A 26,304-nucleotide genomic window follows, 5' to 3' on the forward strand; every position below is an offset into this window, starting at 1 on the left:
TGTATTAGTATTGGATCTCTGTAACAATTATACAAGAATTTGCATGTTTGGAAGAAAGTAAAATGTCTTTTTTGTTAAAAGAGAAATTAAAGTCAGTTTAAAGGTTTTACATGGTTACATTTGTGGCATAGAAAATAAATCTCCAGCATGCTCAATACAGCAAGTTCACAAGTCCCACATGCATTATGACACACTGACTTGCTATTAAGCTTTACTGTATCATAGTCCATAAGCCATACTGTAACTTACTGTGCCAGACTTCCATTCCTTCCAGATTGATCAATTAGAATTTCTTTAAACCTTTTTTTTTATGTCACAGAGATGTTACTTTAAATAGCCTTGAAGGCAATCTTCAATAAAAGAAGTAATATTTTTACCAAATCCTAAATGCCTTAAAATTTAAGGCACGATATGTATCTCAAAATTTAGTTCCCAAATCTAGCAAGTTATTTTTTTAAGACAGCTGCCCTAAATTCCATGATTACAACTGTTTAAAAAACACACTTGAACATTTTGGCGGAAGAGTTCTACATGATTGTTTTTCCTACATACACCAGATCTCTTCATCATGCCGACTTCCTCAGCCTTGGGCTTTTTTTGCTGATTCATGGAAAAACGTGATGTGTCATGTGTCGTCACAGCCAGTGACATCACGGAAACCGGCAATGCAGTAAAGCAGCAGTGGAAAACAGGAACACAGCAACCTTCGGATAGACATCACAGCTCAGGGGATGGAAAAAAAAAAAAGAACGAGAAAGGCAGAGAGAGAAAGCGAGCAAGTAGGAGAAACGGGAAGGATAATAAGAGAAAGATCTCAATAATATGCCCTTCATTACCAAACTGCACAACATGTTTTTACAGATACTGTTTTGTAAGTCTCATGTAATTTAGTTACAGAAAGCGATAAAACCTGTAATAATCAGCTGTTCAAGGTGAAGAACCATTTATCAAACTGGAGTGAAATGAATTGCTTTTAATAATCTGAAGTGTTAAAAATGTATGTAAACTCCTCTTTACATTCCTCCAGCCTGAGCCTAAAGCCACCATATGTGTCTGCTAGATATCATTTTTCCATGTTACCTCAGCCTGTCACACTGATAAACGGCACACTAATACTATACAGAGGATAAGACCTTTTTTTCTGGAAATGCAGTGCCAACTTCTTTCATGTTTTGCAACAGTCTGCTGCAATCTGCTGCACTCAACACTGTGAACTCTATTAACGCAACTTCATTATAACATTTCTGAAAAAAAAGTTCTGAATAACAAACATTACTCCATAATGATAAACCTCACTATATGCATGCTTTAGTTATCTAAATCCAGTCACCTCACTTTGCTTCAAGTTTACTGTTGCAGGTTGCTCAGGAGCCCCTCAGTAGCTCAGTAGTCAGTGTAGGTCCTGTCGTCCTGCTAGCAGCTACATCCGGCTACTGGGTCTCTTATGGGTTTATTCAATTCAATCTGAGAAACATACAGCATCTCCCCAGGACACGAATACTAATAATAAGTTTCATACTCCACTGAAGGGTAATAGTCACTTTGACATGAATGAATGAAAAAGAAAGAATGATAAAGGAAGCAATATTATTACTGTCTATTAATTAGAATTATTCAGCATGGGGTTTAGAGAATACTCGCACAGTACTGATAAGACAAAAGGATTGATGGTGCGAAGGAGTCAGTGAAAGCAATAAAAATAAATAATTTATTTGGAGATGGTTTTGTACCTGGCATGCAGTGTAGATATCTGTGTTAGTGAACCTACAGCTACATTGTCTGCTGGGTTTCAGATCCATCTTGTAAGCATCTTGGAAAATCATGTTCAGTGCTGGAATGCAGCTCAGAAATTATAAGTTACATCATGAATATGTTAAAGTGTTTAAATAGTAACATTTTTTTAATTAAATGGACTTCATTTCTAAATGGTAGGTACTGTGTGGACTGCACTTTGTAATTGTTATATTTAGCAAAAGTTTACTACTGTACAGCCTTTAATAGCCTTTGTGTGCAACTACATGTAAAAATGATTTATGAGCTGTGAAATATACACTGGGTTATGCCAAATAGCTTGCCTTAATTTGTCTTAAAGTTTTTGTTTAGTGACAAAGAGTGTTTGATACTGTATAAAAATATCTGGGGTGTTACAAGAAAAAAAGGTCTTCTTACAGTAACAAATAGCAAACTAGGTAATACATTTTAAAATCTCACATAGTATCTATGATCCGAAAAATTAAATGTGACAATTATAATATTCCTATATGATAGTCAAGCTTTGTACTGACCAACAGAACAGAAGTTAGACTTGTCTTACAAATGAATAAGCAATGAAGGGGTGACACCACAAAGTAACAACTAACAAGCATCGAACCCAACATTACATGTGTACTATAGGGCTTTGCACATTGCCAGGAAATACAACTATTGATCATTTGTGTGATTATTTTATAATACTGTCAAGGTTCTAGTAGTAGCATTATAAATGACCTTATTTTGATTGTAAATTTTGATCAAACGAATACGACCAAACAAGTACAACCAACAGTAGTAAAACATGACTTTGCAAATTGTTAATATAACATGTGCATGAACACATTACCAACTTTTAATAACTCAACAGGTTCAAACAAGAAAACAAATTGATGGGTTCAGTACAATGCTTGCTTAGCAGTTTTATTTTTAATATAGAAAATGCAGGAGTAGCATTTAAATGACAAAACTCCTTCAAATTTAATAACAGGTACTCTGGGAAAAATAACAGCATTCCATCAACAATTATCTTCAAGCAATAAATATGCATTTATAAATAGTAAAAATGTACATCAATATTAAAAAGGGGGCATTGGGGGGATGTGTGAGGGATAACAATTTAAACTTCACTTCTTAGTCTATGTGCAATCCATTTTCTTTGTGACTTTGTGGCTGATCTTTATCTTCCTCATTTATTGTCCTTTTCCTTACATAAAAACAAAAATATTTAATATTGTTTATATAATAACGAGACTCATAAAACATAATATCAGTAAAAAAAAATCATCTAAATGTTCACATTACAATTTTCTTGTATGATTTTGTCATCTAAAGATGTGGTAAACTTTTTATCTATCATACAAAAAGACCAGCTAGGCTTGTGCCCCCACAAAAAAGAAGACGTGTAGATCAGCTCATTAACAAAATAGAAAAAAGAAAAGAAGAAGAGAAAAGGGGGGTCAGTACAAGTCAGTAGTCTTGTAAGTGCCAGTTGCTTAGACAATATATACAAAAAAATTTCCCCCATAATTTCCTCCCATGTTTTGATTTAACTTCACTGAAGAAGCAGAGCCAAGTCATATAGGAGGGAGAAGTCCTGTGAGAAAGTGCTTCCATTACTGCCCCCTGTAGACCAACATGATGTGCTGCATTTTAACAACATGTTGCATAGACACAGAGCTGCTTCAGCAGGCATCCCTGGGCGGCCACTATGGATACCAGCCGTGCACAGCACAGCCTTGACTTTCCTGAATATTAGAAATGGTCCATTTTACCTTCCTGTAATGAGATATTGTTTACAACCACAGTCTTAATGTCAAGATGACGATGAATGCAGGGGAGGCGCCTAAAAAACAGAAAAAGGTGTTATGTTTTCCTGAGCGAAGGGGGGAAAAATCATAAATATATATATATAAATATATATATATATACAAAGGAACATAAGACATGCATTAGGCATGCATAAGTGTTACATTGGTAATCGGCATTACCAGTAGTAATTTGCCTCTAGACATTCCTAAGGTGGACTGCACATTAAGAATGCTTTAAGGCGTTATTATTTTGACACTATGTGTCTGGTGAACAGCATGAAAATCAAATTGAATGCACAAAAACAAAAATTGAAGCCAAAAGCTGTCTAACCTGCTATTGGGCAGATCGAAAGCACAACACTTCTTGCTCAGTAGAAATATTTCTCTGTCTCACTTTAGTAGTTTATACACTTAAAATAAAACCTTTAAACCTTGGTTATAATATAAAACGACCACTCATAATCTTGTGTCCACCTGCCAAATACTGGTCCCTGTTTTGCTGTCTGCCCCATCAAGGCATGTACTCCACACTAAACCTCTGAGGGTTGCTGAGGGATCTGGTACAAGCTGTTAGTAGCAGATAATTAAAGTCCTATAAGTCGTGAGATGGGACCTCCATCGATTTCCAAGTGTTTCCAGCACTTCCCACAGATGCTGCATTGGATTAAGATCTGAGAAATCTGAATGCCAAGCCAACACCACAAACTCTTTGTTGTGCTCCTCACACCATTTTTTAACCATTTTTGCAGAGCAGCAAGATGCATTATCCTTCTGAAAGAGACCAATGCCATCAGGGAATACGGTTTCCATGAAGGGGTGTATTTGTTCAGGAAAAATGTTTAGGTAGGTGACACATGTCAAAGTAACAGACATGAATGGCAGGACTGAGGGCTTTACAACAGAACCCTGCTAAAAGCATCACATTACCTGTCCATGCTTGCCTTGTTGCCATAGTGCATAATTTCTCCAAGTACTGTAAGTGACTCAAACACACCTGGCCATCCACATGATATAGAAGGAAAACGAAAAAAAAGAAAGATAAAGATTCATCAGACCAGACCTTCTTCTATTGTGCTATGGTCCAATTTTGATGCTCACATGCTCAAGGTGCTTTTGTCGGTAAACACATGATCGTGGGCATTCTGCCCAGTTTCCAGCTACTCATCCGCTAAGCAACAAACTGTAATGCACTGTGTTCTAACACCGTTCCATCGGAACATGCATTTTTTTTCAGCAATTTATGCAACATTAGCTCTTCTTTTAGATCAGACTACATGGGCCAGCCGACACTCCCCATGTGCATCAATGAGCTTTGGTTACCCATGACCTTCTAATTCACCTTCCTTGGACCACTTTTGGTAGGTCCTGACAACTGCAGACCAGAGACATGCCACAAAATCTTAAGTTTTGGAGCTGCCCTAACCCAGTGGTCTAGTCTTTGGCCCTGGTTACTTAAATTCTTACACTTGCCAATTTTGTTCTGCAAACAAATCAACTTTAGGGACAAAATATTCACCTACCAGTAATTTGGTAACAGAATCATAAGACCCCAATGCTTATGGATGCCTCTGGAGACCAAAGGCTATCCATTATGGTACAATCCTACAGGGAATCCTAATTAGCACAAATTGCTTAAAAAAAAAGTAAATGCTGGCATGAGAAAAAAGTATCAGAAGGCCCAGTGCATCACAGCCTGCCATGTATGGGGCTTAGAAGGGCAAGAGTTCAAGGTTCAGGACTCCAAATTCCCCAAATCTCAAACTGACCGATCATCCACTGAATGTGACAGACAAACCATGGAAGCCCGACCCCACAACCCACAGCACTCAAAGGATCCTCCACTAACATCCCGGTGCCAGACACAACAGCACACCCGCACAGGTCTTCTGAAGTCATGCCGCAGAACTGTCCTGGCAGCACAACAGGAATCCGCACAATATTAGACTTAATGTTTTAATGTTATGGCTGATTATATAGGGTGTGTATATACGTATAGAGTACAGTACATCTCAAACAAAAATAAATATCACAGAAAGGTTATTTTAAATTCATTACATTTTTAAGCCTCTTTTGTTTTATTTTCAATGATTGCAGCTTACAGTTCATGTTTATCAAAAATCCACCATCTTAAATTATTAGAACTTTTCATTTTGAGTTAGAGTAAATTAGTATTCATACAGTATAATATCTTGTATCTCTCAGTCTAGTTCAGTAGACACAAGCAAAATCTGCTTATTGACAGCTGTTCAGTAATATTTCACTTTTTAGATGAAAGTAAATTTTGCATATTATTTCGAAATCTAGGTACTAAAGTCAGGAGTGGAAAGGCACAGAATTAGCTTAAAGTTCAGTGTGAAGTTTCCAGTCTTTGATGATTTGGGGTGGCATGTCATCTGCTGCTATTGGTGCACTGTGTTGTCGAGACCTGCATTCCCGCGGGAGTATCGCAGGACCCAGCGCATGGAGTGCGGCGCGGGACAAGATTTGATGGGTGAATGCGGGTGCATAATTATTAGCCTATTTCTAACAGTTTTGAGTGTATTTCTATGTTCTGAAAAAGCTCCTCGTTCGTGTCCATGTTCCTCATTTCATTAAATTAAACTCAAATAAAACGAAACATATTTATTTTCCGTTTCTTTTTTTATATATACTCAAAAGGGAAGCAATTGAAAGCAGAAGAAGCAGTAAAAATAAAACTACTTATATGTTTACCTGCAGGATTTTGCGGGCGGGACAAAACTTGAATACTGTGGGCGGGAGCGGGAGAAAATAATATATATTTTTGTGGGAGCGGGACAGAATCTTGCGGGAGCGGGACTGAAAAATCTGTCCCTCGCAGGTCTCTAGTCTCAAGTCCAGGCATCTACCAATAGATTTTTGAGCACTTCATGCTTTTATCTTCTGACAAACTTTATGAAGATGCCAATTACTTTTTCCACCAGAATTTAGGACCTGCCCACAGTGCCTAAACTACCACTAACTAGTTTGACTGGCCAGCCAACTCGCCTGATCTCAACCCCACAGAGAATCTAATGGGTGTTTTTTAAGAGGAAGATGAGAAACACCTGACCCAACAATACAGACAAAGATAAAGGTTGCTACAGCATCAAAGCAGCCTAGTTTTCAGTAAAGCCTCAGGAGTCCCACAGGCTTGATCGCCCTATGCTATGCTGCACTGCTGCAGTAATTTGTGTTAAGGTGAGCGTATAAATGTACATACTTTTCAAAAGGAAGACATTTCTGTATTGTAAATCTTTTTTGATTGATCTTAGAAAATAGTCTAATATTTGAGATACTAGATCTTTTTATTTTCATGAAACAAACAACAAAAAAAATCACTTTTTCACTTTATATCTAGAATATGAGTTGTACTTTTTAAATAAAATGTAATAAAATAGCTTTTCCACAATATGAACATTTATTGAGATGCACTGTCTATACAGTATATACTGTATAACAATTCAAATCTAAATATAATCTCAGGAGTAAATTTCTGACAATTGGCAAAATGAAATGCAGTATTGTGTATTAAGTATGATAAAATGTATTAAGTATATTTTAAGCATAAATATTAAGCATTACAAAGTGGACTTACTAATGAAAACTGGTCATAGATCTGCATGAGGTCCTCCATCCTGTACTGTTCTAGCACCACAAAACCATTCAGATCACTGCTGCCTTTACGCGCGCAGTCCTGGCAGTGAACCACAAATGTCTTCTGGGAGTAGCTCTCACTCGTGAGAAAAAGAAGATTGAAAACTTCCACCTAAAAATGTTCAGAATTCATTATTTCAGATCGCATTAACAATGAATGAAGTTCAAAAACTTTCATAAATAAAAACAACGAAAAAAATATAGCCACCAGCAGCAATCATCAGTTAAGCAAAATAAATGACCTTGGCTGACCCTCTGACCCTGGCCTACTAACAAAGCTGGGTTATGTAAAGAATAAAGAATTTCACTGTGGAGTGATGTATATGTGACGAATAAAGGCTGAACTTAACTTAAATAAATAAATTAATTAAAATAATAATAAAAAGTTTAGATTTCCTATGAAGCATAAAGATATGACTTTGAATTAAGGGAAGGACGTCAAATGGTCTGCTGAGTCCAGATTTAATCTATTTAATAGGAATAGGTTTGTTAGGATAAGGAGAGTGATGCACCAGCCATGCATAGTTCCCACTGTACAAATATATGAAAGATAAGCTAGATTCAGCAATGAACAGAGCCCACTCAATGATTTGTTGGTGGATTTTAATTACTTAAATTTTAAACTTAAACAGTTTTGTAAAAAAAACAAAAAATAAATTTTTTTTAATTAATTAATTTAAAAATATTTCCAGACCACATGATCATCTTCATGAGCTTTTTAGGAGCCATACAAAGTTTTTTAAACATATTTTGAATTTTGACACGTGGGATGTTTGTTGGAAAAACATGGGCCATTGTTATAAAGTATTAGGTGAAATGATGGAAACCTTATTGGGAATAGGGAGTACTTTCAGCCTAACGTGAACATGGGCAGACACACTCCTTTTTAAATGAATATTTAATCAACATTTAGCAACTGATTCATATGTAACTGACCCTGGAAGAAGTCTGCTCAGAAATCCAAAACTGACATAAGGTTTATAAAACAACCAGCTGAATCTCATACTTTAATAAAATGAACTGCTCTTACATTAATCTTGGCCCTACAGCCAACCATGGGTGTCTGTAAGCTCACGCAAGCGGAAGAAGCGGATAGCACTATCTACTGAGTGTTTTACGCCGCCCCCAATGATGCGTGAGCGAGCAGTTCAAAAAGATGCGGCCGACTGGCGTCACGTGGTTCGGCCCTCCCTGACTGACTGGAAGTTAGCCTTAATGTGGGAGCCCCCTAGTGACGGGGAGCTATTGGACACAATATGGCAACTTACTATGCATTGTAATATTTTTGCTTATAACATTTATTAAGGCAACTGCTGACTGTTCACAATACCAGTTTTCTGCAAATCCACAACTTAACATTAAATATGGTGTGCATCGATAGACAGTGTAATAAATACAGACTATTTTCTGGTTAGATGAAATAACCAGAAAAGGGTAAATGGGTGTCTTTCACAAAACCTTTAAATAGAGGTCGTCAGGATGCTGCAAATAAGGTGGATGCAACAATAAGGCACATGCAATAATTCCTATATACTAGTGATGGGTCGTTTATGAACGATTTATTCTTTTTGAACGAGTCTTTAATGTGACTACTTGAGAAGAACACTAGTCTTCTGACCGAGAGTCACTAAAATGATCCAAGCTATATCCCATTACTATTATATACATATAGCATTAATCCATGTGAATATTATAAGCATAATATAAATCTACAGCACATGTAATCTTAATCTTTATTAAAAGGGTAGAGCAATTTTAAACATTAGATCTAGTAATGAGACAGGGCTTATAAACCTCCACATTTGAGTGGTACACATCATAGCTTTATTCTAAGTAGGCCTTCCTTTATAAAAGCACAAGAATCAACCTGAAAAGCACAAGAATTAGATGTACAGTACCAGTCAAAAGTTTCGACACAAGTTTGGATTTATTTTCCACATTCTAGAACAATATAGGTCTTTTTTTAAATTATTACCCCTCCGTGGTGAATTTTAGTAAAAGTGTATGAGGTACTAAAGGGACCCTACTCAATCCTACTATTCAAGTATAAATCTTAAACCCACCTCACAGATGGAGCAGTAGTGTGCAGGTTCATCCCTGCTTCTTCCATGCCATATAGTCTCCTTTCCTGCTGTTATCAGCATCTCCTTTACCTTCTGACACTGTCTCAGTGTCCTCAGCAAACAGAACCTGGACACAACATACCACATTTAAACTGCATCAACACAACTGTAGTTGTAGAAGTTTGGGCAAGAATCAGGCATTAAAGGTGCAAAAGATGATTTATGTGTCTGATATAAACAAATTTATTAAGAAAATATTTAAAATTGTACATTAAATAGCAATAGAAGTCTAAAATAAACAAGCTATAAAGCTGCTTGAGTTATTAGAAAGGTAAAGGGAAGGAAAAGAAAGAAAAAAAATAAAATGTGCTACCTGTATAGTATATGTAATGTGGATGTTACCATTATTTACAGGTTGCAACAAGCCACGAAGCACAATAAAACTTTCTAATAATGAAGAATATTAACATTTTTATAAAAAGAAAAATGTATATTGTTAAATTTTTGTATTAAATAAATGTTGTTTAATCCATGGTGACATTAAACAACAACCAAAAAGATGAATAGTTAAACAAAAACAAAGAGAAAACTATTAAAATATTAAAATACACAAATGAAACGCATTATTACCAATAGTGAACAGTACTGAGGTACAAGGCCGCACTGCCCGTTATCGCTACTCTTATTTGCCATCATGACAGGCCCTAGATATTTGGCTATGCTCAGAGGAAAGCTTCGGTTTAGTCATACTGGGACATTTTGGTGCAAACTTGGGTTATAAGTTCAACTATCAGAAGAGAGAATTACTACAGATTAACCTGCTTGCTAAACTGCTCCCACGTTCTTTAACACTATACAGTATACAGTGAAACCTCGAATCGCGAGTAACATAGTTTGCAAGTTTGCAAGGTGAGCAAAGTGTTTTAATAAATTTTGACTTGGAAAACGAACAAGTCTTGGTTTACGAGTAACAAGTTTCATGTATCACGTATGCGCTTCTTGTTTTGATGCCGAGGGTTACGTAATCACAACTGAGCCAACGGTTTTTCTCTTTCCTGCGCTGCAGAATTGTGGGTAGTCGTCTCCCCTTGCTGGGTCGTAGTGCTCGTCTCTCACTGGTATAATCAACATCCGTGCACACTTGTACTTGTACTATAACACTGTGACCACGTGTGTGTGCGTAAAACATATTTTACAGCGTGCGTGTAAAACAAAAGCAATTATCATTAGAGAGGTTAAAGATCCATTTTCTGTATCTGTATCAGCCTGCTCTTTGTGTCTGTGTGCGCGCGCGTCATTGGACACCGTGCCATTCACACACATACTCTTTCTCTCTGCTCTACACAGAAAAACTGCTCTGTCGCGATTCTTTTCAATGGTAAAGTGCAGGTTAACTTATTTTTCTTTTTACAGCAGTGATTCCGTTAGTGTGTCGCTCAATCGTGTCAGAGAGATTTCTTGTTTATTTTCACGATAAAACAGTGTTTCCAATATGTGCGCGTGTATAAAAAGAGTGGAGGAAGGGTAACTGTGTAAGACGAGAAGGGAAAGAGGGGAGAAGCTCCTTACTTTAGCTATTTACACACACACACACACACCGCACACAAACGGAAAAACTTATCTGTTGAGATTTATTTTTACCTTCTTTTTTTTTTTTATGTAAAGTGCAGGTTAATTTGTTTAATTTTTACTTTTTATTTTGTTTTAATTATTTTTATGTATTTATTTTTTGGGGCTGTGGAATGAATAATTTGAATTAATAAAATAATTTTTTTGGCGGGAAAATTTAACTTGGTTTACGAGTGTTTTGAAATAAGATCCCACTTCCGGAACAAATTATTCTCGTAATCCAAGGTTCCACTGTAAGTGTATGGTTGGCTGATTTTATTACGACCACTATAGGTGATATGTTCCGAGTAAACTTTCTGCCTCTGGTCAAAAGGGTTAAAAACATTGTCACAAACCCAACAAACTCAAGAAATATAGAGCTAATTTAAGGAAAATGTTGGTTTACAGGGCCCTTCCATCTTGACATCACTTTTTAAGAATCACATCTTCAAACCTTCAAAAGTATAGACCTGACTTTTAGGTATCAAAGAGTTCTCGTATAACTATCACCTGCAACTCCCTACAACTCCACATTCATGCAGTTTGTCAGGATGGTGATGGTAGACCTGTAGAAATTGACCAGAAGTTTATGATGCAGCTGTGCCTATTAAAGATATTTTTGACCTGTCAATTAAACAATAGTAAATAAAAATAATTATAATAATTTAGCTACTTTGTATAATCTTGTGCTGTGTTTTCGGTGGGTAAAATAAAAAAAAAGTATGTACATAAATAATTAAGCTTATTTATTAAGCATATCAATTGCACAAGTCCAAAATTTTCACAATTAAATGATTAAACATTAATAAATCTATGGTTTAAATGCATACAGAACCACGTGGACTGATTTGTCCTGGTCACAGAACTATAGTCTATTACTCCACTAATTTCTACACTGATTCAGTCAAGTCCTGCAAAACTGACAACACAGTAAAGATGAATAATGATATAACAAAAAGCAACCCAAGAGCTTTTAAAGTCAAATGTTTATAAATCGACAGCTGAACTCAACCCCACTGAGCACATTTTTTTCAAGGCAGAAAGACCATAATTTTCCTTTGACTGTGACTGCTACAGTATACAAATAAAATTAAGTTGAATTATATAGAATTAAACTAAAGACGACTCAAGTTAAGGCCTGGCAAAGAACTTCATGGGAAGAAACTCAACATTGGATAATGTCCATAGGTTACAGAATTCAGCCAGTCTTTGAATGCAAAGGATTTGTATAAATACTTTGAATTAAAGCTGAATATTTACATTTTAATCATATGTTGATTGCTTAATGCAAATTTCTGATGGTGTAAGTGAGATAAATTAGATTACTGTCCAAACTTGACCTGACTGCATTGTAAAAGAATATAGCAGAAAGAGAAATATCTATCAGACGGGACAGTGTAGCACCACTAGTTCTTTAAAACATTTTGAACACTGAGACAAACTGGGTGATAACAACAGACTTTGAAGAAGCTCAACCAACATGTTGCTCTTTAGTCACAAAAACAGCATGGATCCAGTATAGATCACTTGCCAATGAGCTTAAAACAAACTCACTTGATCATCTCAAAGAGCTTATGGTCAGACACTTTGATGTTCCTTGCCATGTTCCAGGAAAGATGCACCATAGGAACTGCTGACTTGACGGTCTGGAGTTTGTTCCACTCGTACCTTTCAACAGCCAGTTTGTACTGATGTGCTATGAACAGATATTACAGATAAGTACTATGGAAAGTTCAAGAAGAAGTTTTTTTGTTGAATATCGTGGTTTGTTAGTCTACCCTGATTTATGGTTGATGGGTAGCAGGCGTTAAAAATGCAAATGGATTAGAATGAACAGTTTTGTGAGTATGATTATTGCAAAGCAAGAAGGTGCCTTTTTCTCTTTTTAATTTTGCTATCATAAAAACGCATTGCTAGTAAATACATATACATATGCCAAATAACATTTTAATTATCATAATCGTAATTGCATAACCAAAAGCCACACAAATAAAATTTTAATTTAAAGGTACACATGAAGCATCCAAATGCCCATGTAAATGAAATCTTAATAGCATTATATTAAACAGCAAATGTAAATGCAATAAATGACTTTTAATTTTGAGCACAAAGTTGCATGGACAAGTTGGAAATTGAAATATCAATTTACTATTGCATTGCCATTTTACATATTACACATAAATTACAATTTTTAACCAATAATAGCTGGGTATTAATAAAATATTAATAGTAGTACACCAAATTGCAAATGTAAATTGAATAATTGGATGTAAAAATGTAATTGAATTTGCTTGTTACAAATAATAATAATAATAAAATATTTGGATAAAATCAGAATGCATTATGGAAAAAGGCAATCCAGTGAAGGCGAAGTGATGCACTGGGCAATTTTCTGCCGCAAAACGTTGGGTCCTAGCGTTCCTTTGAACCCAACTAAATACTGTACCTAAAAATTGCTGCAAACCAAGTACTCACCTTCATGTCAATGGTATTCCTAATAAAAGTTTTACAATTTAGCCGACAATTCAGTTTATTTTATTTCATTTTAATTTATAATTTTTTATTTATTAGAATAGATAAAACATTGCAAATGTTGGTTCTTTCAAAAATATTATTACTTTTTGATAGACGTGAGAGACAACTTTTAAATTTTCCGTCAACAATAAATGGGAACCATGTTTTTTCATGACATAAAAGGCCACTGCAACTCAAGTCAAGTTGAGGTATTCTCAAATCTGTGTTCTTCCCGTATTTATGGAGTAATGCCCACTCAACACAACACAGCACTGAAAATGACAAAGTAAACCTTCTTACCTTTAAATGAGTTATCCTGCATCATTTGAATTAATTATGCATTTACAGTAAGTTGTAGCATTATATTAATGAACATACAAATATAAATTTATTAAACATGATCCCCAGTTGACTGTTTGAAAGTTGACTGTTTGAAAAAGAACTTATACATCACACCTCCAGATAGTTGCCTTGCTATTAATATGGAGCATCTAGATCCCCATTTCTACTGTCGATTGTGTTCAGGCTGAAAATGATCAAATTCTAACTTGTGAATCATCACTTAAAATGTAACAATGCATTATTATTTCAGATAAACTTTGTTTATCTGGCTTCTATCTGACCAGTACCATTTGCATATGTCAAAACTGATATCTGAACTTTTCTTTGCCACAGTTTCTCATAGTTTGCACACTTTTTTTGGAGTAACAGAGTCTGTGTAGGAGGCATTTATCAGGTTAAGAAGGCTACAATTAAATTTGTATTACTTTAACAAGCAATACGAATTTTGAGATTAAAAAATGTGTATAACAAAGGTTTTCATTCCAGTCAAACACAGTTATGGGAGAAGGCTAAAATATATTGATAGCTCCCAAAATACATACCAGTCAGAGGGCCGACATTCCAGGAGATGTTATTGCACCAGCCGATGGCCTGGACCCAGTGCACTGTGCCTGTGTTGAGCCAAACCAGGTCTCCAGGGCGCTGGATAAACCGGTACACGGGAACATTTGCCTCATACATATCTTCCAGGTTTGGCCACCACGAGCCCATTAGGAAGTTGACGTTGTTCTTTTCACAGAACTCGCTCATTACCCCCCAGTATGGCTCAGGTACTGCAAACCACTCGCAGTCCCCTGGCCCAATGTTGATGTTGACAGAGCAGAAATTGTTATGTTCTTGATGACCTACAGATATATTCATGTTTAATTATTACTTCATAAAACCTAACAGGGGGCTTTCTTGCATTTACTGTAAATGTAATGAATTAAAAAGTTGCAATTAAATAGGCATTAATTAGGCATTGCGTGGGAATTAAATATGAGATAGATTGTAAAGTTAGACATCAAAGTTGACCTAAATGTCATATTACTTACCAGGTATTCTGCTACCAGGAACCTTCATAAAGAGTTGGACAGTGTTCATGCCTAGGATGGTGTGACCCACATGGCTGAGCAGGTTACCAGCAGACACCACCCGAGCAAATGCAGGTAGTTTAACCAGCTCCTGTAGCTGAAGTTTCCATCTGTAGGGGAAGTACAGATGTCAGCATCACAGTGTAGCCATGCATACTGTGTAACCTTCAGATATCTGAAGAATTCATAATTAGGATAAATTGATCCACATACTTTTTCTCATCTGAAACATCAATATTTGTCCCAAACTTAATTTGTTTGAAAGGACTTTTTCGTCTTCTTATAATACTAGTGAGAGAGGAGGGAATGTTTAATAAAGACATACAACAAAAACAAAGCCATTTAATAAAAAAGCAACAGGCTGATACATTATTAAACATACTTTATTGATGTCGACAGGTCAGAGTCTGAAAGTTCCTTTTGGCCTTTTTTTTCACACTCCTCCTAAAATACAGTAAGAAAAAATTTAATAATAATAATAATAATAATACTAATAATAATAATGATAATGATAATAACACCAAGACAGTTATAACACGAGATAGCACTGAATTAATACCTAGCTTTTTTATTGGATCTGTGCCAAACAAAGTTTAAGGGTTTAAATTTAAACTTAAATTTTTGTAAACAGAAGTGACTTTACACCATTAGAATTACAAGCAGGTGTAATGTTTGTTTAAACCTACATAAAAAGAAATCTACAGTATTATGAATTCCATGAAAATTCAATAATCAAGCTCCAAATACGTAGGCAAACTCAGACAAGTCAAACGTTGTAACACTGGGCAACACCAGAACCAATTTTATTCCAGTTTCACACTAAATGCTGTTACCATTTTCAACAAATATAAAAAGGAAGACTTAATGATCTTGTTTGCCATACCCGTAATGACTCCTGAAAGGATGTAGCCTGATACTGGGCATACTTGGCAATGGTGGTAAAAGACCGGCTGCTCTCACATCGCCACTGCTTTCTGGTGCCACTGGCATCCCAGTTTTCATCTGCTGGCTGGCACAACTGTGTCCACACCTCTACAAGGTGATCTGGGTTAGCCTCCACTAGAGTCTTAGTGGAAAATAGACCCAAGTCTAAAGAGATCAGCAAAAGAGAAAACATTATAGAAAACATCCGTACGCAGGCTGAACTGATGCAACACCTCTGTAAATAACCTTCATAAAACATTACAGCTCATCTTAACACTCACTTCTAAAACCACAACTAATAGCCTACAAATGTGCATATGAACAAGGACTTCTATCTTTTCTAATTGTATAATGTAATAATAAAATTGAAAGATTTCATTATAACATTTTATAATTAAAATGTTTGCGCACACTGTTGGAAAAACAAATTAGTAGCCTGTGTCCGTAAAATGCAATTAAGCAATTGAAATGTTTAATTTCTAAAATAAGCATTAGTCTACATAGAAGCTAATCTGTGATGCAATTAGACAAAAACAAGGCAAACAAAAACAAATGAAAAAACTAAAAGAATTCTCACCCAGTTTGAGAGCTCCTGCCAAGCCACGAATGACAGTGACAGGGTTGGATGGGTTGATGCAAAACTGGTGCAGTGGAGGAAAAAATGCATCTCTCTTATTCTCTAACTGCAAAGATTGTAAATGAAGATTATACAACTAATTAATAAGAATCCACCAAGAAATTAATACAAACAACACTTGCATTTATACAGCTTAACTAATTAGTTAAAGCCCACTCACATAAATGCTGGGTGTGGGGGGGTTGAGCTTGTCCTTTGGCAGAGGGGGAGTTGGAGGAGGAGGGAGGCAGGGTGGAGGGCACTTATCCAACAGGATGCGGTTGCTTGAAAGACCATTCTTTAAAATGTTTCTGCACAAGTACAAAATGTTTATTTACACATGCAGGTATGTTACATGTTGTTTAAACACTAAAATCAGAATGAAGAAAAGGTATGATCTCTGTGACAACACTGGAACCCAATGTGATGATCTCCTGCTGTAGCACATCTATCTCAATGATGTTTTGTGCATGCAGAGATGCTTCTATCTTATTAGCCGGCACGGTTATAAAGGCTAAATCTTTCCTGGCAGCATAAACCAATCTGGCCATTTTCCTCTGACATCTCTCCTTGGCACTATTCTCTATAAAGGTCCAGAGATTATTTTGTGAAATTCCAGGCGAGCAGAAGTTCATGCAATACTCAATCCAGCCTTTCACACTTTTTTCTCATTCTGATGTTTGATGTGAACATTAAGCAAATCTTTTGACCTCTATCTCATAATTTTTTTTTTCTGCTGTCACATGAATGGCTGATCAAATAACTGCATGAATATGAAGGTGTACAGGTATTCCTACCATACACAGTGTATCACAAAAAATTAAAACATCATAAAAAGTAACTTTTCTTTTGTAATTTAATTGAAAAAGTGAAACTCATATACAGTCTCGTACATAAGAACAAGTTTCATTCCAAGAGCTCATTCGTAAGTTCAACAAACATTGTTTAGGTACCGGGATACTAACACAAATAGCTATAAGTAGCATATTACAGTACATAGTGGTCTTTAGAATCATGCCGATGGTTGGACGACTCAAGTGAAAAAAACGATCAATGTCTGCAATCTTCACCTTATTCCAATCTCTTAATTATTTTTACTTCTGTCTCTATTGTTATTGATTAGTCCTACTTAGCAGAACCAGCTTTACCGTCACTGTTTTTATGCTTTCTTCCGGACATCCTGGGCTTGTCCTGCACTTGCGGAGGATGCACGCTGCACTCATGTGACAATGTATGCCAGATCTGACTTCCACAATTGAACATACACGAACGCATGCACTTTTATAGGTCAGATTCGTTCATAAGTTTGACAAAGTGAGTCCTATACACCTATACACACACAAATATACAATGTGAAGCATAACGAAACCAAACAAACAGGTTTGGTGTTTTGGATTTTCCAAAAAATTATTCACCTTGGGACAGCTTTACAAGACTATTTACAAGGCCATTTTCTATCACCAACACACACATACACACACACGCATACAATTTATTATCAGACTTTAGACATATTATAAATTCACTTACACATTGGAGATATTGTATATAATTGTAAATATTGCTATCTAAGCTTTGCAGTGTTACTTCTTGTAAAAGTCAAGTGAGCTACTTCTGCGATTTGTTTACATCTACAAATGTTCGTAGATCCGCGGTAAGTTTATATCTGTGGAAATCTGTAAATTGAAAATTCGTGAGTTGGGATGTTACTGTATTCATACAGTAGAAATATCTCTTGGTCAGGTTCACTAAGTGCATAGGGAAGACATGTAGATTCTAGGGCTGCAACGACTAATCAATAAAATCGATAATTATCGATAATGAAATTCGTTGTCAACGAATGCCGTTATCGATTATTTGGGCTGCTCACATCACTGACCACAAGATGCACAAATACACACAGATACACAACTGCTCGCGCAATGGAGGTTACAGAAGCGTCTGCAGGAATAAGCGCGTGCCCCGAGTCCTCCAAAGTTTGATAGCAGTTCACATTAAACGCCTCTAAGAAGACGGTAACCTGCACACTATGTAAGACCGAGCTTTCATGGCATGTCATGCACGAACACTTAAAAAGAAAACATGTTGGTGTTACGGATGGCGAAACGTCAACAGGATCAGTAAAAACTGTATCTCTTCATCGTGTAAAAGTTGTATAGTTTAAGTGCTTTTGTTTAAACTGTTTGCTAACTTCGGGACAGTCGCGCTAGATCTGTTAACGTGCTACTCGCTAGCATCACATTTCGCAATCACCTCATGAGCAATAGTAATTAGTTAAATGGCGCTACTTTAGATTATCTTAAATTACACAGTGCGAATAACAGTAGAATATTACATTTAGTGATTGTTGTGTTTTTTTTAGCGAATGCAAATAACAGTATATTTGTGGCATTTCCACAGTTTATTTATAGTCCACTACAAAGTTAACTTGTAATTTACTGTGGTTTTACTAATGCATACATCATTTTATTATACAAAATTACATTATTTTAGCTGTTTATATCTTATCAACTGAATATATCAGTGTATTTTTTAAACTATATATATATATATAAACTGTATATATTATATACTACATTTCATTTAAAGTTTAAAATGTCAAAATTAAAGATTATTAAACTCTATATGTGGCTTTTGCCTTTTTAAAAGTTTATTTTTATACATAAATAATACCCTGATTTATGTTTTTTTTTAATAGTTATAAGCAAAAGATCAAATTTAAGAAGCGGTTAGGTTTTATCCGATTAATCGACAACATAATCGCCCAACTAATCGATTATCAAAATAATCGTTAGTTGCAGCCCTAATGTAGATAAATGTCTGGATGATGATCATCGACACTATTTAATTTAATTATTTAAGTGTATTCCCGGGCCAAGTACTAACTGAATAAATGGACCTAATTTTCCAGACATTTTCTATATTTTAAATCTTAGGAAATATTCTGACCTAATAGTTTTTTGATTTCATGAACTACAAGCTATAATCATCGAAACTGAAACAAAAAAAACAGAGAAAAAAAAAGCTTGAAATATTTTACATGAACTGAATCTTTTCACTTTTTGAGTTGAGTTTCACTTTTTGAACTGCATTACAAAAACATCCTTTTCCATGTGATTCAAATTTTTTGGGATGCACTGTACATCTAATACATGGTGAGTGTACATTCCAGTTATACAGATCATAAATTCCATATGTATAATATGTTATTTACATTATAATAGATATTATGTTTGAGTGCAAGTACTCCTACACTGGTCACAGGTAGGTAGACACCCACCAGCAAAATTTGAAGCACATAATAGTCTAGATCCTGTCTCAATGCTATTTCCTTCAATGAAACTAAAGGGCCTAACTCCAACCTGTCCCATAGTGATCCTGTGCCTAAAGTGAGGTCCATAAAGACATGGACTGTAAATATTGGTCTGAAAGAAATCAAGCCTGCACAAAGCCCTGCTGAACCCTTGAGGATAAACTTGAAAACTGACTGCATGCTAGACCTGCATAAAGTCCTACTTTGTGTTCTGTCCTGTAGCTGCCCACCTAAACAGCAGCAAACTTTCTCTTTAATATGTTAAAAGGTGTACAATACAGATTCCAAGTATACATGTGACAAATCTATTACTTTATTCTAACAGTACCTTACAGGAAAACAGCAAACATCCCATGTACAAAACAACTTTCTGATCGTCATCAAAAATAGACTCAAGAAATTGGGCCATGAGAAAATGCTGTCTTTAGCCAGGGAAATGTAAACATTCAGTTAGCAACAAAAATATCTGCTTATGAATAAGTCCTGTGACTATAGACTAATACACTAGACTAATCTTCTTCTCAACTCCAGTCCAGCATGTCCGTTTATCTCTGAAAGCAATATTAAAATGCTATTTAGTTGTGCTCTCGCAATGACAAAAAACTGATTGAATCTTGAATACCATCATATTTTCGTATTTAGGTTTTTAGAGGTTATTTCTTTATTAAAACAATAAAGCAGTAAACATGTCTATGTAAAATATGTTTTGACACTGAACATAGGCTAGGTACAATATATGTAAAATTAAAGTCTATTCACATTATTAGCTTTGTGAGGAAAACGTTGTTGTATTTGGCTTTTTATCTTTTAATGTTTAAAATAAAATGTTTTAGAAAGTAAAGTTGGTGTTCGAGTTGTCTATGTCATTATGGTAATGGAAAGAAAATGCTGGGGTTAACAGCAGTGCATGCACTGTCTAGCTAGCAAACAAGGTGAAAAGGAGTAAGCGTGTCCCTCCTTCATCTGTGGCACTAATGGCAATACATAACTGCTTGCAAAACCACTGACGAAGCACAATTTCTGAACTCTATATGGCAATAATGGCTGCCATTGTTGCTGACCATAGTATAGTATTGTTAGAGAGCACATTGGACAGACAGTGTCACACTGCCAATCTCACAAGCCAAATCTTCATTAAAATTGAGATATTTTTTCCTGCAGATGTTTTTGAAAGTGCAGAGAAGGTTGCTTTACTATAAATAAATCTGACCTCGTGTTAAAAAAAATGGTCAACATGCACATAAAATATCTTTGATATATATCTGCCTTAGTAATGAACAATCCAAAAATCACTTTTTCAATTTTGACAAATTTACAAATCTGTAAAAATTGCTAATGAGCAGCATATTACATCAGAATGTACTATGTTTGAAAAAGGATATACAGGGGCGTTACACTTCAAGATGTAGAAATATAGTTGAAGTCATAAGTTTACATGCCCCTTAGCCAAATATATTTAATCACAGTTTTTCACAATTTCTGACATTTAATCCTAGTAAACATTCCATGTCTTAAGTCAGTTAGGATCACTACTTTATTTTAAGAATGTAAACGGTCAGAATAATAGTAGAGAGAAATATTTAACTCATCTTTTATTTCTTTCATCACATTCCCAGTGGGTCATAAGTTTACATACATCCAGATAGTATTTGGTAGCATTGCCTTTAAATTGTGCAATTTAAGTCAAACCTTTCAGCTATCCTACCATGATCTTCTAATAGTATGTTGCTGAAATTTTAGCCGATCCCTCCTGACAGAACTGATGAAACTGAGTCAGGTTTGTTTGCACACATTTATTTATTTATTTATTTTCATTTTTCTACCCGTGTAACATGGTTTGTATAATTTAAATGTGCTATCTTTAGCAATTTGGAAATTGTTTCCAAGGATGAACCATACTTGTGGAGGTCAAGTTTTTTTCTGAGGTCTTGGTTAATTTCTTTTTACTTTCCCATGCTTTCAAACTAAGAGGGACTGAGTTTGAAGGTACTGTACTCCTTAAAATACACCCACAGGAACACTAACAGTCAACAGATTTTATGTAGCGTTCTAACCCACTAGAATTGTGATATAGTGAATTATATGTGAAATCCATCTGTAAACAATTGTTGGAAAAATGACTTGTGTCACGCATCAACTTGCCAAAACTATAGTTTAATTTGAAATCTGTGGAGTGAATAAAAAAATTTATTAGTCTTAATGACTTCAACATAAGTGTATGTAAACTTCTGACTTCCACTCAATGCATGAACTTGTGAGAGTGGGTCTAAGATCTACCATATGACAGCTACCACCCGAGATGGGTAAAGGCTAACATGTTCCATCTGAGACACAAAGCCAGCCAACCACATCTTTTTGAGCTTTTCATGCTCCATCATAAGGCAGTGTAACCCCCTTAAATGGAAACTGCTATCCACTTTTCTTTTTGACATACATTAGCTTACAGATGCCTATGGATGAAGAGTGAATGCCATTCCTCCCACCCATGGTCAATTTGTCAACTTTCCTCTCTTGGACTCCCGGCCACGGAGGGCTGCACCATCGCCAGTATACACATTTGTGACCCTCCAGATGATAAAGTGAACGCTATTCTGTTGTGATACTCGTAGCCCATAAATAAATAAATAATAAATTTATAATAGTAATTATAACCTGCCAGAAGTAGGAGATGCTCATGTAAGCAAAGAAATATCCTACCTACCTGCATGCTTTGAGGATGTCTGATGAAGTTGGATAGATGGATACAGTGGAGGATGAGTGCATGCTTCTGAGAAGAGGGCCAGGTTTGAGACATGCCTCAGGTGGCTCAGCCTTTACTGGGCTCTGAGAGTCCTCAGAACATGCCTCTCGTACACTGCCATTTACTGTGGTTGAGTCAGGCTTGGCAAAGCTACCTGTGGGCTCGTTGGTCTGGGGTGAGGATGAAGTTGCAGATAATGCTGAAGCAGGTGAAGAAGCAGTTGAGTTGGCACCCATGTGCACATTGTTAAGCCCGAAGCTTGGTGGCAGTCTCTCCTTGCCCATCACTGGAGCACACAGCTGTGGACTGTGTGAGAAATCATTAGCTGGTGATCCAGATGTGTGCTTGGGGCTATAATGGTTGGCTGCAGTGGCACAGATGTTTTGTGCATGCTCTCTCTCTTTGGTCAGGGGAATGCCTGAGGTAGATGTGTGCACGGAAGCAGTCGATAAAGAAGCTGACGAGGATGAGGGGGAGGAAAGGTGACTAATAGCCGGCTCAGAAGAGTTGCTAGGGGTCGCAGTGGAATGTCCAACCTGATTATAAGAACCACTACCAGCCCAGCCACTGGAACAGTGAACTCCATCTCCATTAAGACCTGCACAATGTGAACCTGGGCCTTTTTGGAGCCCCTGCAAAATAGAAAGTGTGGGAATTTTATTTGTGATATAATAGGAAACAGCATCAGCAATAATAGTCACAATTCTAAAAACCCTGGGGAAAATTATGGAATCACCACAATGGACATTTAACCAGCATTTTACCCTGTAGCAAATAAACAAATCACAGATACAAGACGCAATTTTTGTTAGGTGAACATTCTGGTCCTTTACCCGACATGCAATCCCATGCCATAAATGACTATGGAAATTTTATTGATATTTTTTCCCCAGGCAGTTATCTTTATGTCTCATTAAAACAGGACAAGATAAAAGTTCTGGCATCCCTTCATCTTAGTAAATAAAGATTTGTGATTCATCACTGAATATCATTTTCATCAAATCACCCACGGCCTCTTCTTTAAGTGCTGATGACACATTAGTGCTGTAAGCTAGTGTTGGTGGTGTTTTTTCACATGGATTTTCTATATGCAAATCCCATTTAGTTCAGCTTTTTTTTTTTTTTTTCCTGCACATTTTTAATTTTTAAGGCTTGATAATTTATAAAACATATGAGATTTCTATCCTGGTTCTTTGACATCTTTTTTGGGCTACCTCTATTTTTCTCGTAAAACCTTCCCACTTTGTTTATTCTTGCACCAAATCTTTAACACAGCTGACGGATTATAGTATCTTTTGCTATAACTCTTGAAGGAGTTTCATCATAATATCCATTGTTTTAATTAAAAATTCCATTGTTAAGGACATGTTTCCTTTTAATTCCCTTTAATTATGATGTATGCAAATTACAAGGTGATTTACATAATCATTTTTAATTACTTCTCCACCAGATCTGGAAAAAATGCCATTTGTAATAATAATAATAATAATTTTATTGGAAATTTGTTTTACATATAACAAAATAAACATTTTTAGCTATTAAAGAAAGCGGTTTTGTGTTATTTTCTGTCATTTATGTGATTTGTTTAATGGCTACTGAGTAGAAAGTGTGGTAATTTCATTTTATTGGCCAGTGTTTGTAAATAAAAGAGTCAATGAGCACAAATCAATTGCAATAGAGCAGCAGTTTCTCTACACAAACCTGAGTGGTACTAAGATGCTGGCTCTTCCACACATTCCTCAGGCTTGTGCAGTTGTGAGGTAGTACGTTAGAGTGCATGTAAGGCACATCTCCATTGGTTCCTGTTTGTGATGTTTGATTATTGCCAACTGAGGGGAGCTGTTGGTTAGGAGGAAGTGGCCCATTGGACAATGGCTGAGAAAAGCAGCGAGAGTGGGGTAGTGAAGAAGCAGGTGTGGGGCCATTGGAGAGGGGGGACTGCATCTGCCCAGCGGCATTCTGTTCTATCTTTACAGGTAAAAGAAACATATACAGGGAGTATAAAGGATCTGAACAATATATAAAATGTAATAATAATAATAACAATAATAATAATAATAATAATAATAATAATATCTGGAGTCAGATATATGCATTTTATTTATATTATAGTAATAATAATTATAATATAAATAAAATGCATCTATCTCACTCCAGATTCATAAGGAGCCCCGCCAGTCATTTAGTTAAAAAAAAAAAAAATTGATTACTAAATCGTGCACATGGATTAATAAAAACCAAGAGCAATGTTTGGTTTACTGGTGTTGTGTCAAAGTTGGATCCGCCATTAAGATGCGTTTTTCTTAGCGCCACCCCCATAAAAATGGTACTGTACACCATTTTCACAGGGGTGGGGCTAAGAAAAACGTACTTCGATGAGGAGAACCAACTTTAAAACAACACCAGTAAACAATCAGTGCGCACGGTTAACTAATTCACCCTCAGTATTATTAATCTATGCACTCGGTCTAGTAATCTTTTGGCGTTATTTTTTCTTTTACCACATGACCCCTGGGAATATCTGTAGATTTATTACGCTAACAGAAAAAAAAAACTCATAGAACTCAAAGTTAATGGGATGCCGTTGAATTCCCTTCCAACAATTTGTATTCCTGAAATACCTTTTATAGTATTTAAAATGAGCCTTGACCCTGTTTGAACTCCAAAAATGAATTCCAAAATATTATCAGTTCACCTGCTGCTTATAGGGATTATTTCATATAAATCCTGACACCATTCAAAAAGTTATTCTTTATATTGTATCGAGACAAACATTGTATTCACAAGAATCTTGGATGGATACAATGATGCGAAATCCCAAAACATAATGCATCCACTACCTGGTTGAATGTGTGCACTACTATATAATGGTATATTGCAATATTCAGTATTTAAGTTTGGACATTGCATAAGGGTTGTTGAAACAATGTCATGACAACCTTATTTTGTTTTTTTGTTATTGGGCACGCAGCGTATTTACCAACATTGACGCACTTTGACGAAAGTAAAAAGGCAAAAAAGAAAAAATAGTGAAGCACTTTACTTATATAACTGCTAAGGAACAATGATAAGTAGTCTAAGGTAAAAGACTTAAGTTTTGTGTTTACACTTACTGGTTTGTAACCATTTTTTTCCTGAAACATCCAGTACTGAATATAAAAGACCACAACATATAAAAAGATCTCTACTGCATGTAGCCAAAATGTCTAAGAAATTCTATCACCTTTACACAGTTTAAACTTTGATAACCATTTACTTGTGGTGTGATTTGTTTTCTTTAAAGCCTGCTAAACAAATAGCGATTAAAATACGGTGCAAGACCACAAATATGAACATTGCCCTAATTTCTTCATAAATGGTAAAACATTAATTTGGTCTCCTATTTAAATGACATCTGTTTTTCAACCTGACTTTCTGGTGATGTTATGACAGTGTCATGTTTAAAGCTTTTAAAAAATGTTAACTTTTAGTTTCTAGTATGGCCTATTCTGCTGCCATTCTTTGTGTAAGGGAATTGCTTCACAATGCGCTTGATTTTATGTACCTGTTAGAAATGGGTGTCGCTCAAACGTATTGTATAATGATTTATGGATTATAATGCTTATATACTCAGCAAAAAAAGAAACGTCCCTTTTTCAGGACTTTACAGATCTTCATTGTAAAGGGTTTAAACAATGTTTTCCATGCATGTTCAATTAACCATAATCAATTAATTAACATGCACCTGTGGAATGGTCGTTAAGACCTTAAGAGTTTACAGAAAGTAGGCATTTAAGGTCACAGCTCTAAAAACGCAGGACACTAAAGAGACTTGTCTACCGACTGTGAAAAACGCCCAAAGAAAGATGCCCAGGGTCCCTGCTCATCTGCGTGAACGTGCATTAGGCATGCTGCAGG

At 35.8% G+C, this 26,304-nt stretch overlaps 1 protein-coding gene across 4 annotated transcripts in view; it reads right to left on the reverse strand.

Moving 5' to 3' along the window:
- Positions 1 to 2,643: 2,643 nt before the first annotated feature.
- The window catches only part of LOC128527173 (histone demethylase UTY-like), a 57,696-nt gene continuing 34,035 nt past the window's right edge, over positions 2,644 to 26,304 (reverse strand). For all 4 annotated transcript variants that reach the window (XM_053499503.1, XM_053499502.1, XM_053499501.1 and 1 more), the window contains 13 exons: positions 24,109 to 24,375; positions 22,369 to 23,039; positions 16,536 to 16,665; positions 16,316 to 16,421; positions 15,698 to 15,903; positions 15,197 to 15,258; positions 15,028 to 15,102; positions 14,776 to 14,924; positions 14,284 to 14,586; positions 12,440 to 12,581; positions 9,278 to 9,404; positions 7,156 to 7,326; positions 2,644 to 3,595 (listed from right to left, as the gene is read on the reverse strand). In XM_053499503.1, the coding sequence (XP_053355478.1) occupies positions 3,566 to 3,595; positions 7,156 to 7,326; positions 9,278 to 9,404; positions 12,440 to 12,581; positions 14,284 to 14,586; positions 14,776 to 14,924; positions 15,028 to 15,102; positions 15,197 to 15,258; positions 15,698 to 15,903; positions 16,316 to 16,421; positions 16,536 to 16,665; positions 22,369 to 23,039; positions 24,109 to 24,375 (2,439 nt within the window). In that variant the 3' untranslated portion in view covers positions 2,644 to 3,565. The remainder of the gene's footprint in view (positions 3,596 to 7,155; positions 7,327 to 9,277; positions 9,405 to 12,439; positions 12,582 to 14,283; positions 14,587 to 14,775; positions 14,925 to 15,027; positions 15,103 to 15,196; positions 15,259 to 15,697; positions 15,904 to 16,315; positions 16,422 to 16,535; positions 16,666 to 22,368; positions 23,040 to 24,108; positions 24,376 to 26,304) is intronic.

Source organism: Clarias gariepinus, chromosome 6, assembly GCF_024256425.1.
Source record: "Clarias gariepinus isolate MV-2021 ecotype Netherlands chromosome 6, CGAR_prim_01v2, whole genome shotgun sequence".
In the NCBI taxonomy this organism is placed as follows: Eukaryota; Metazoa; Chordata; class Actinopteri; order Siluriformes; family Clariidae; genus Clarias; species Clarias gariepinus.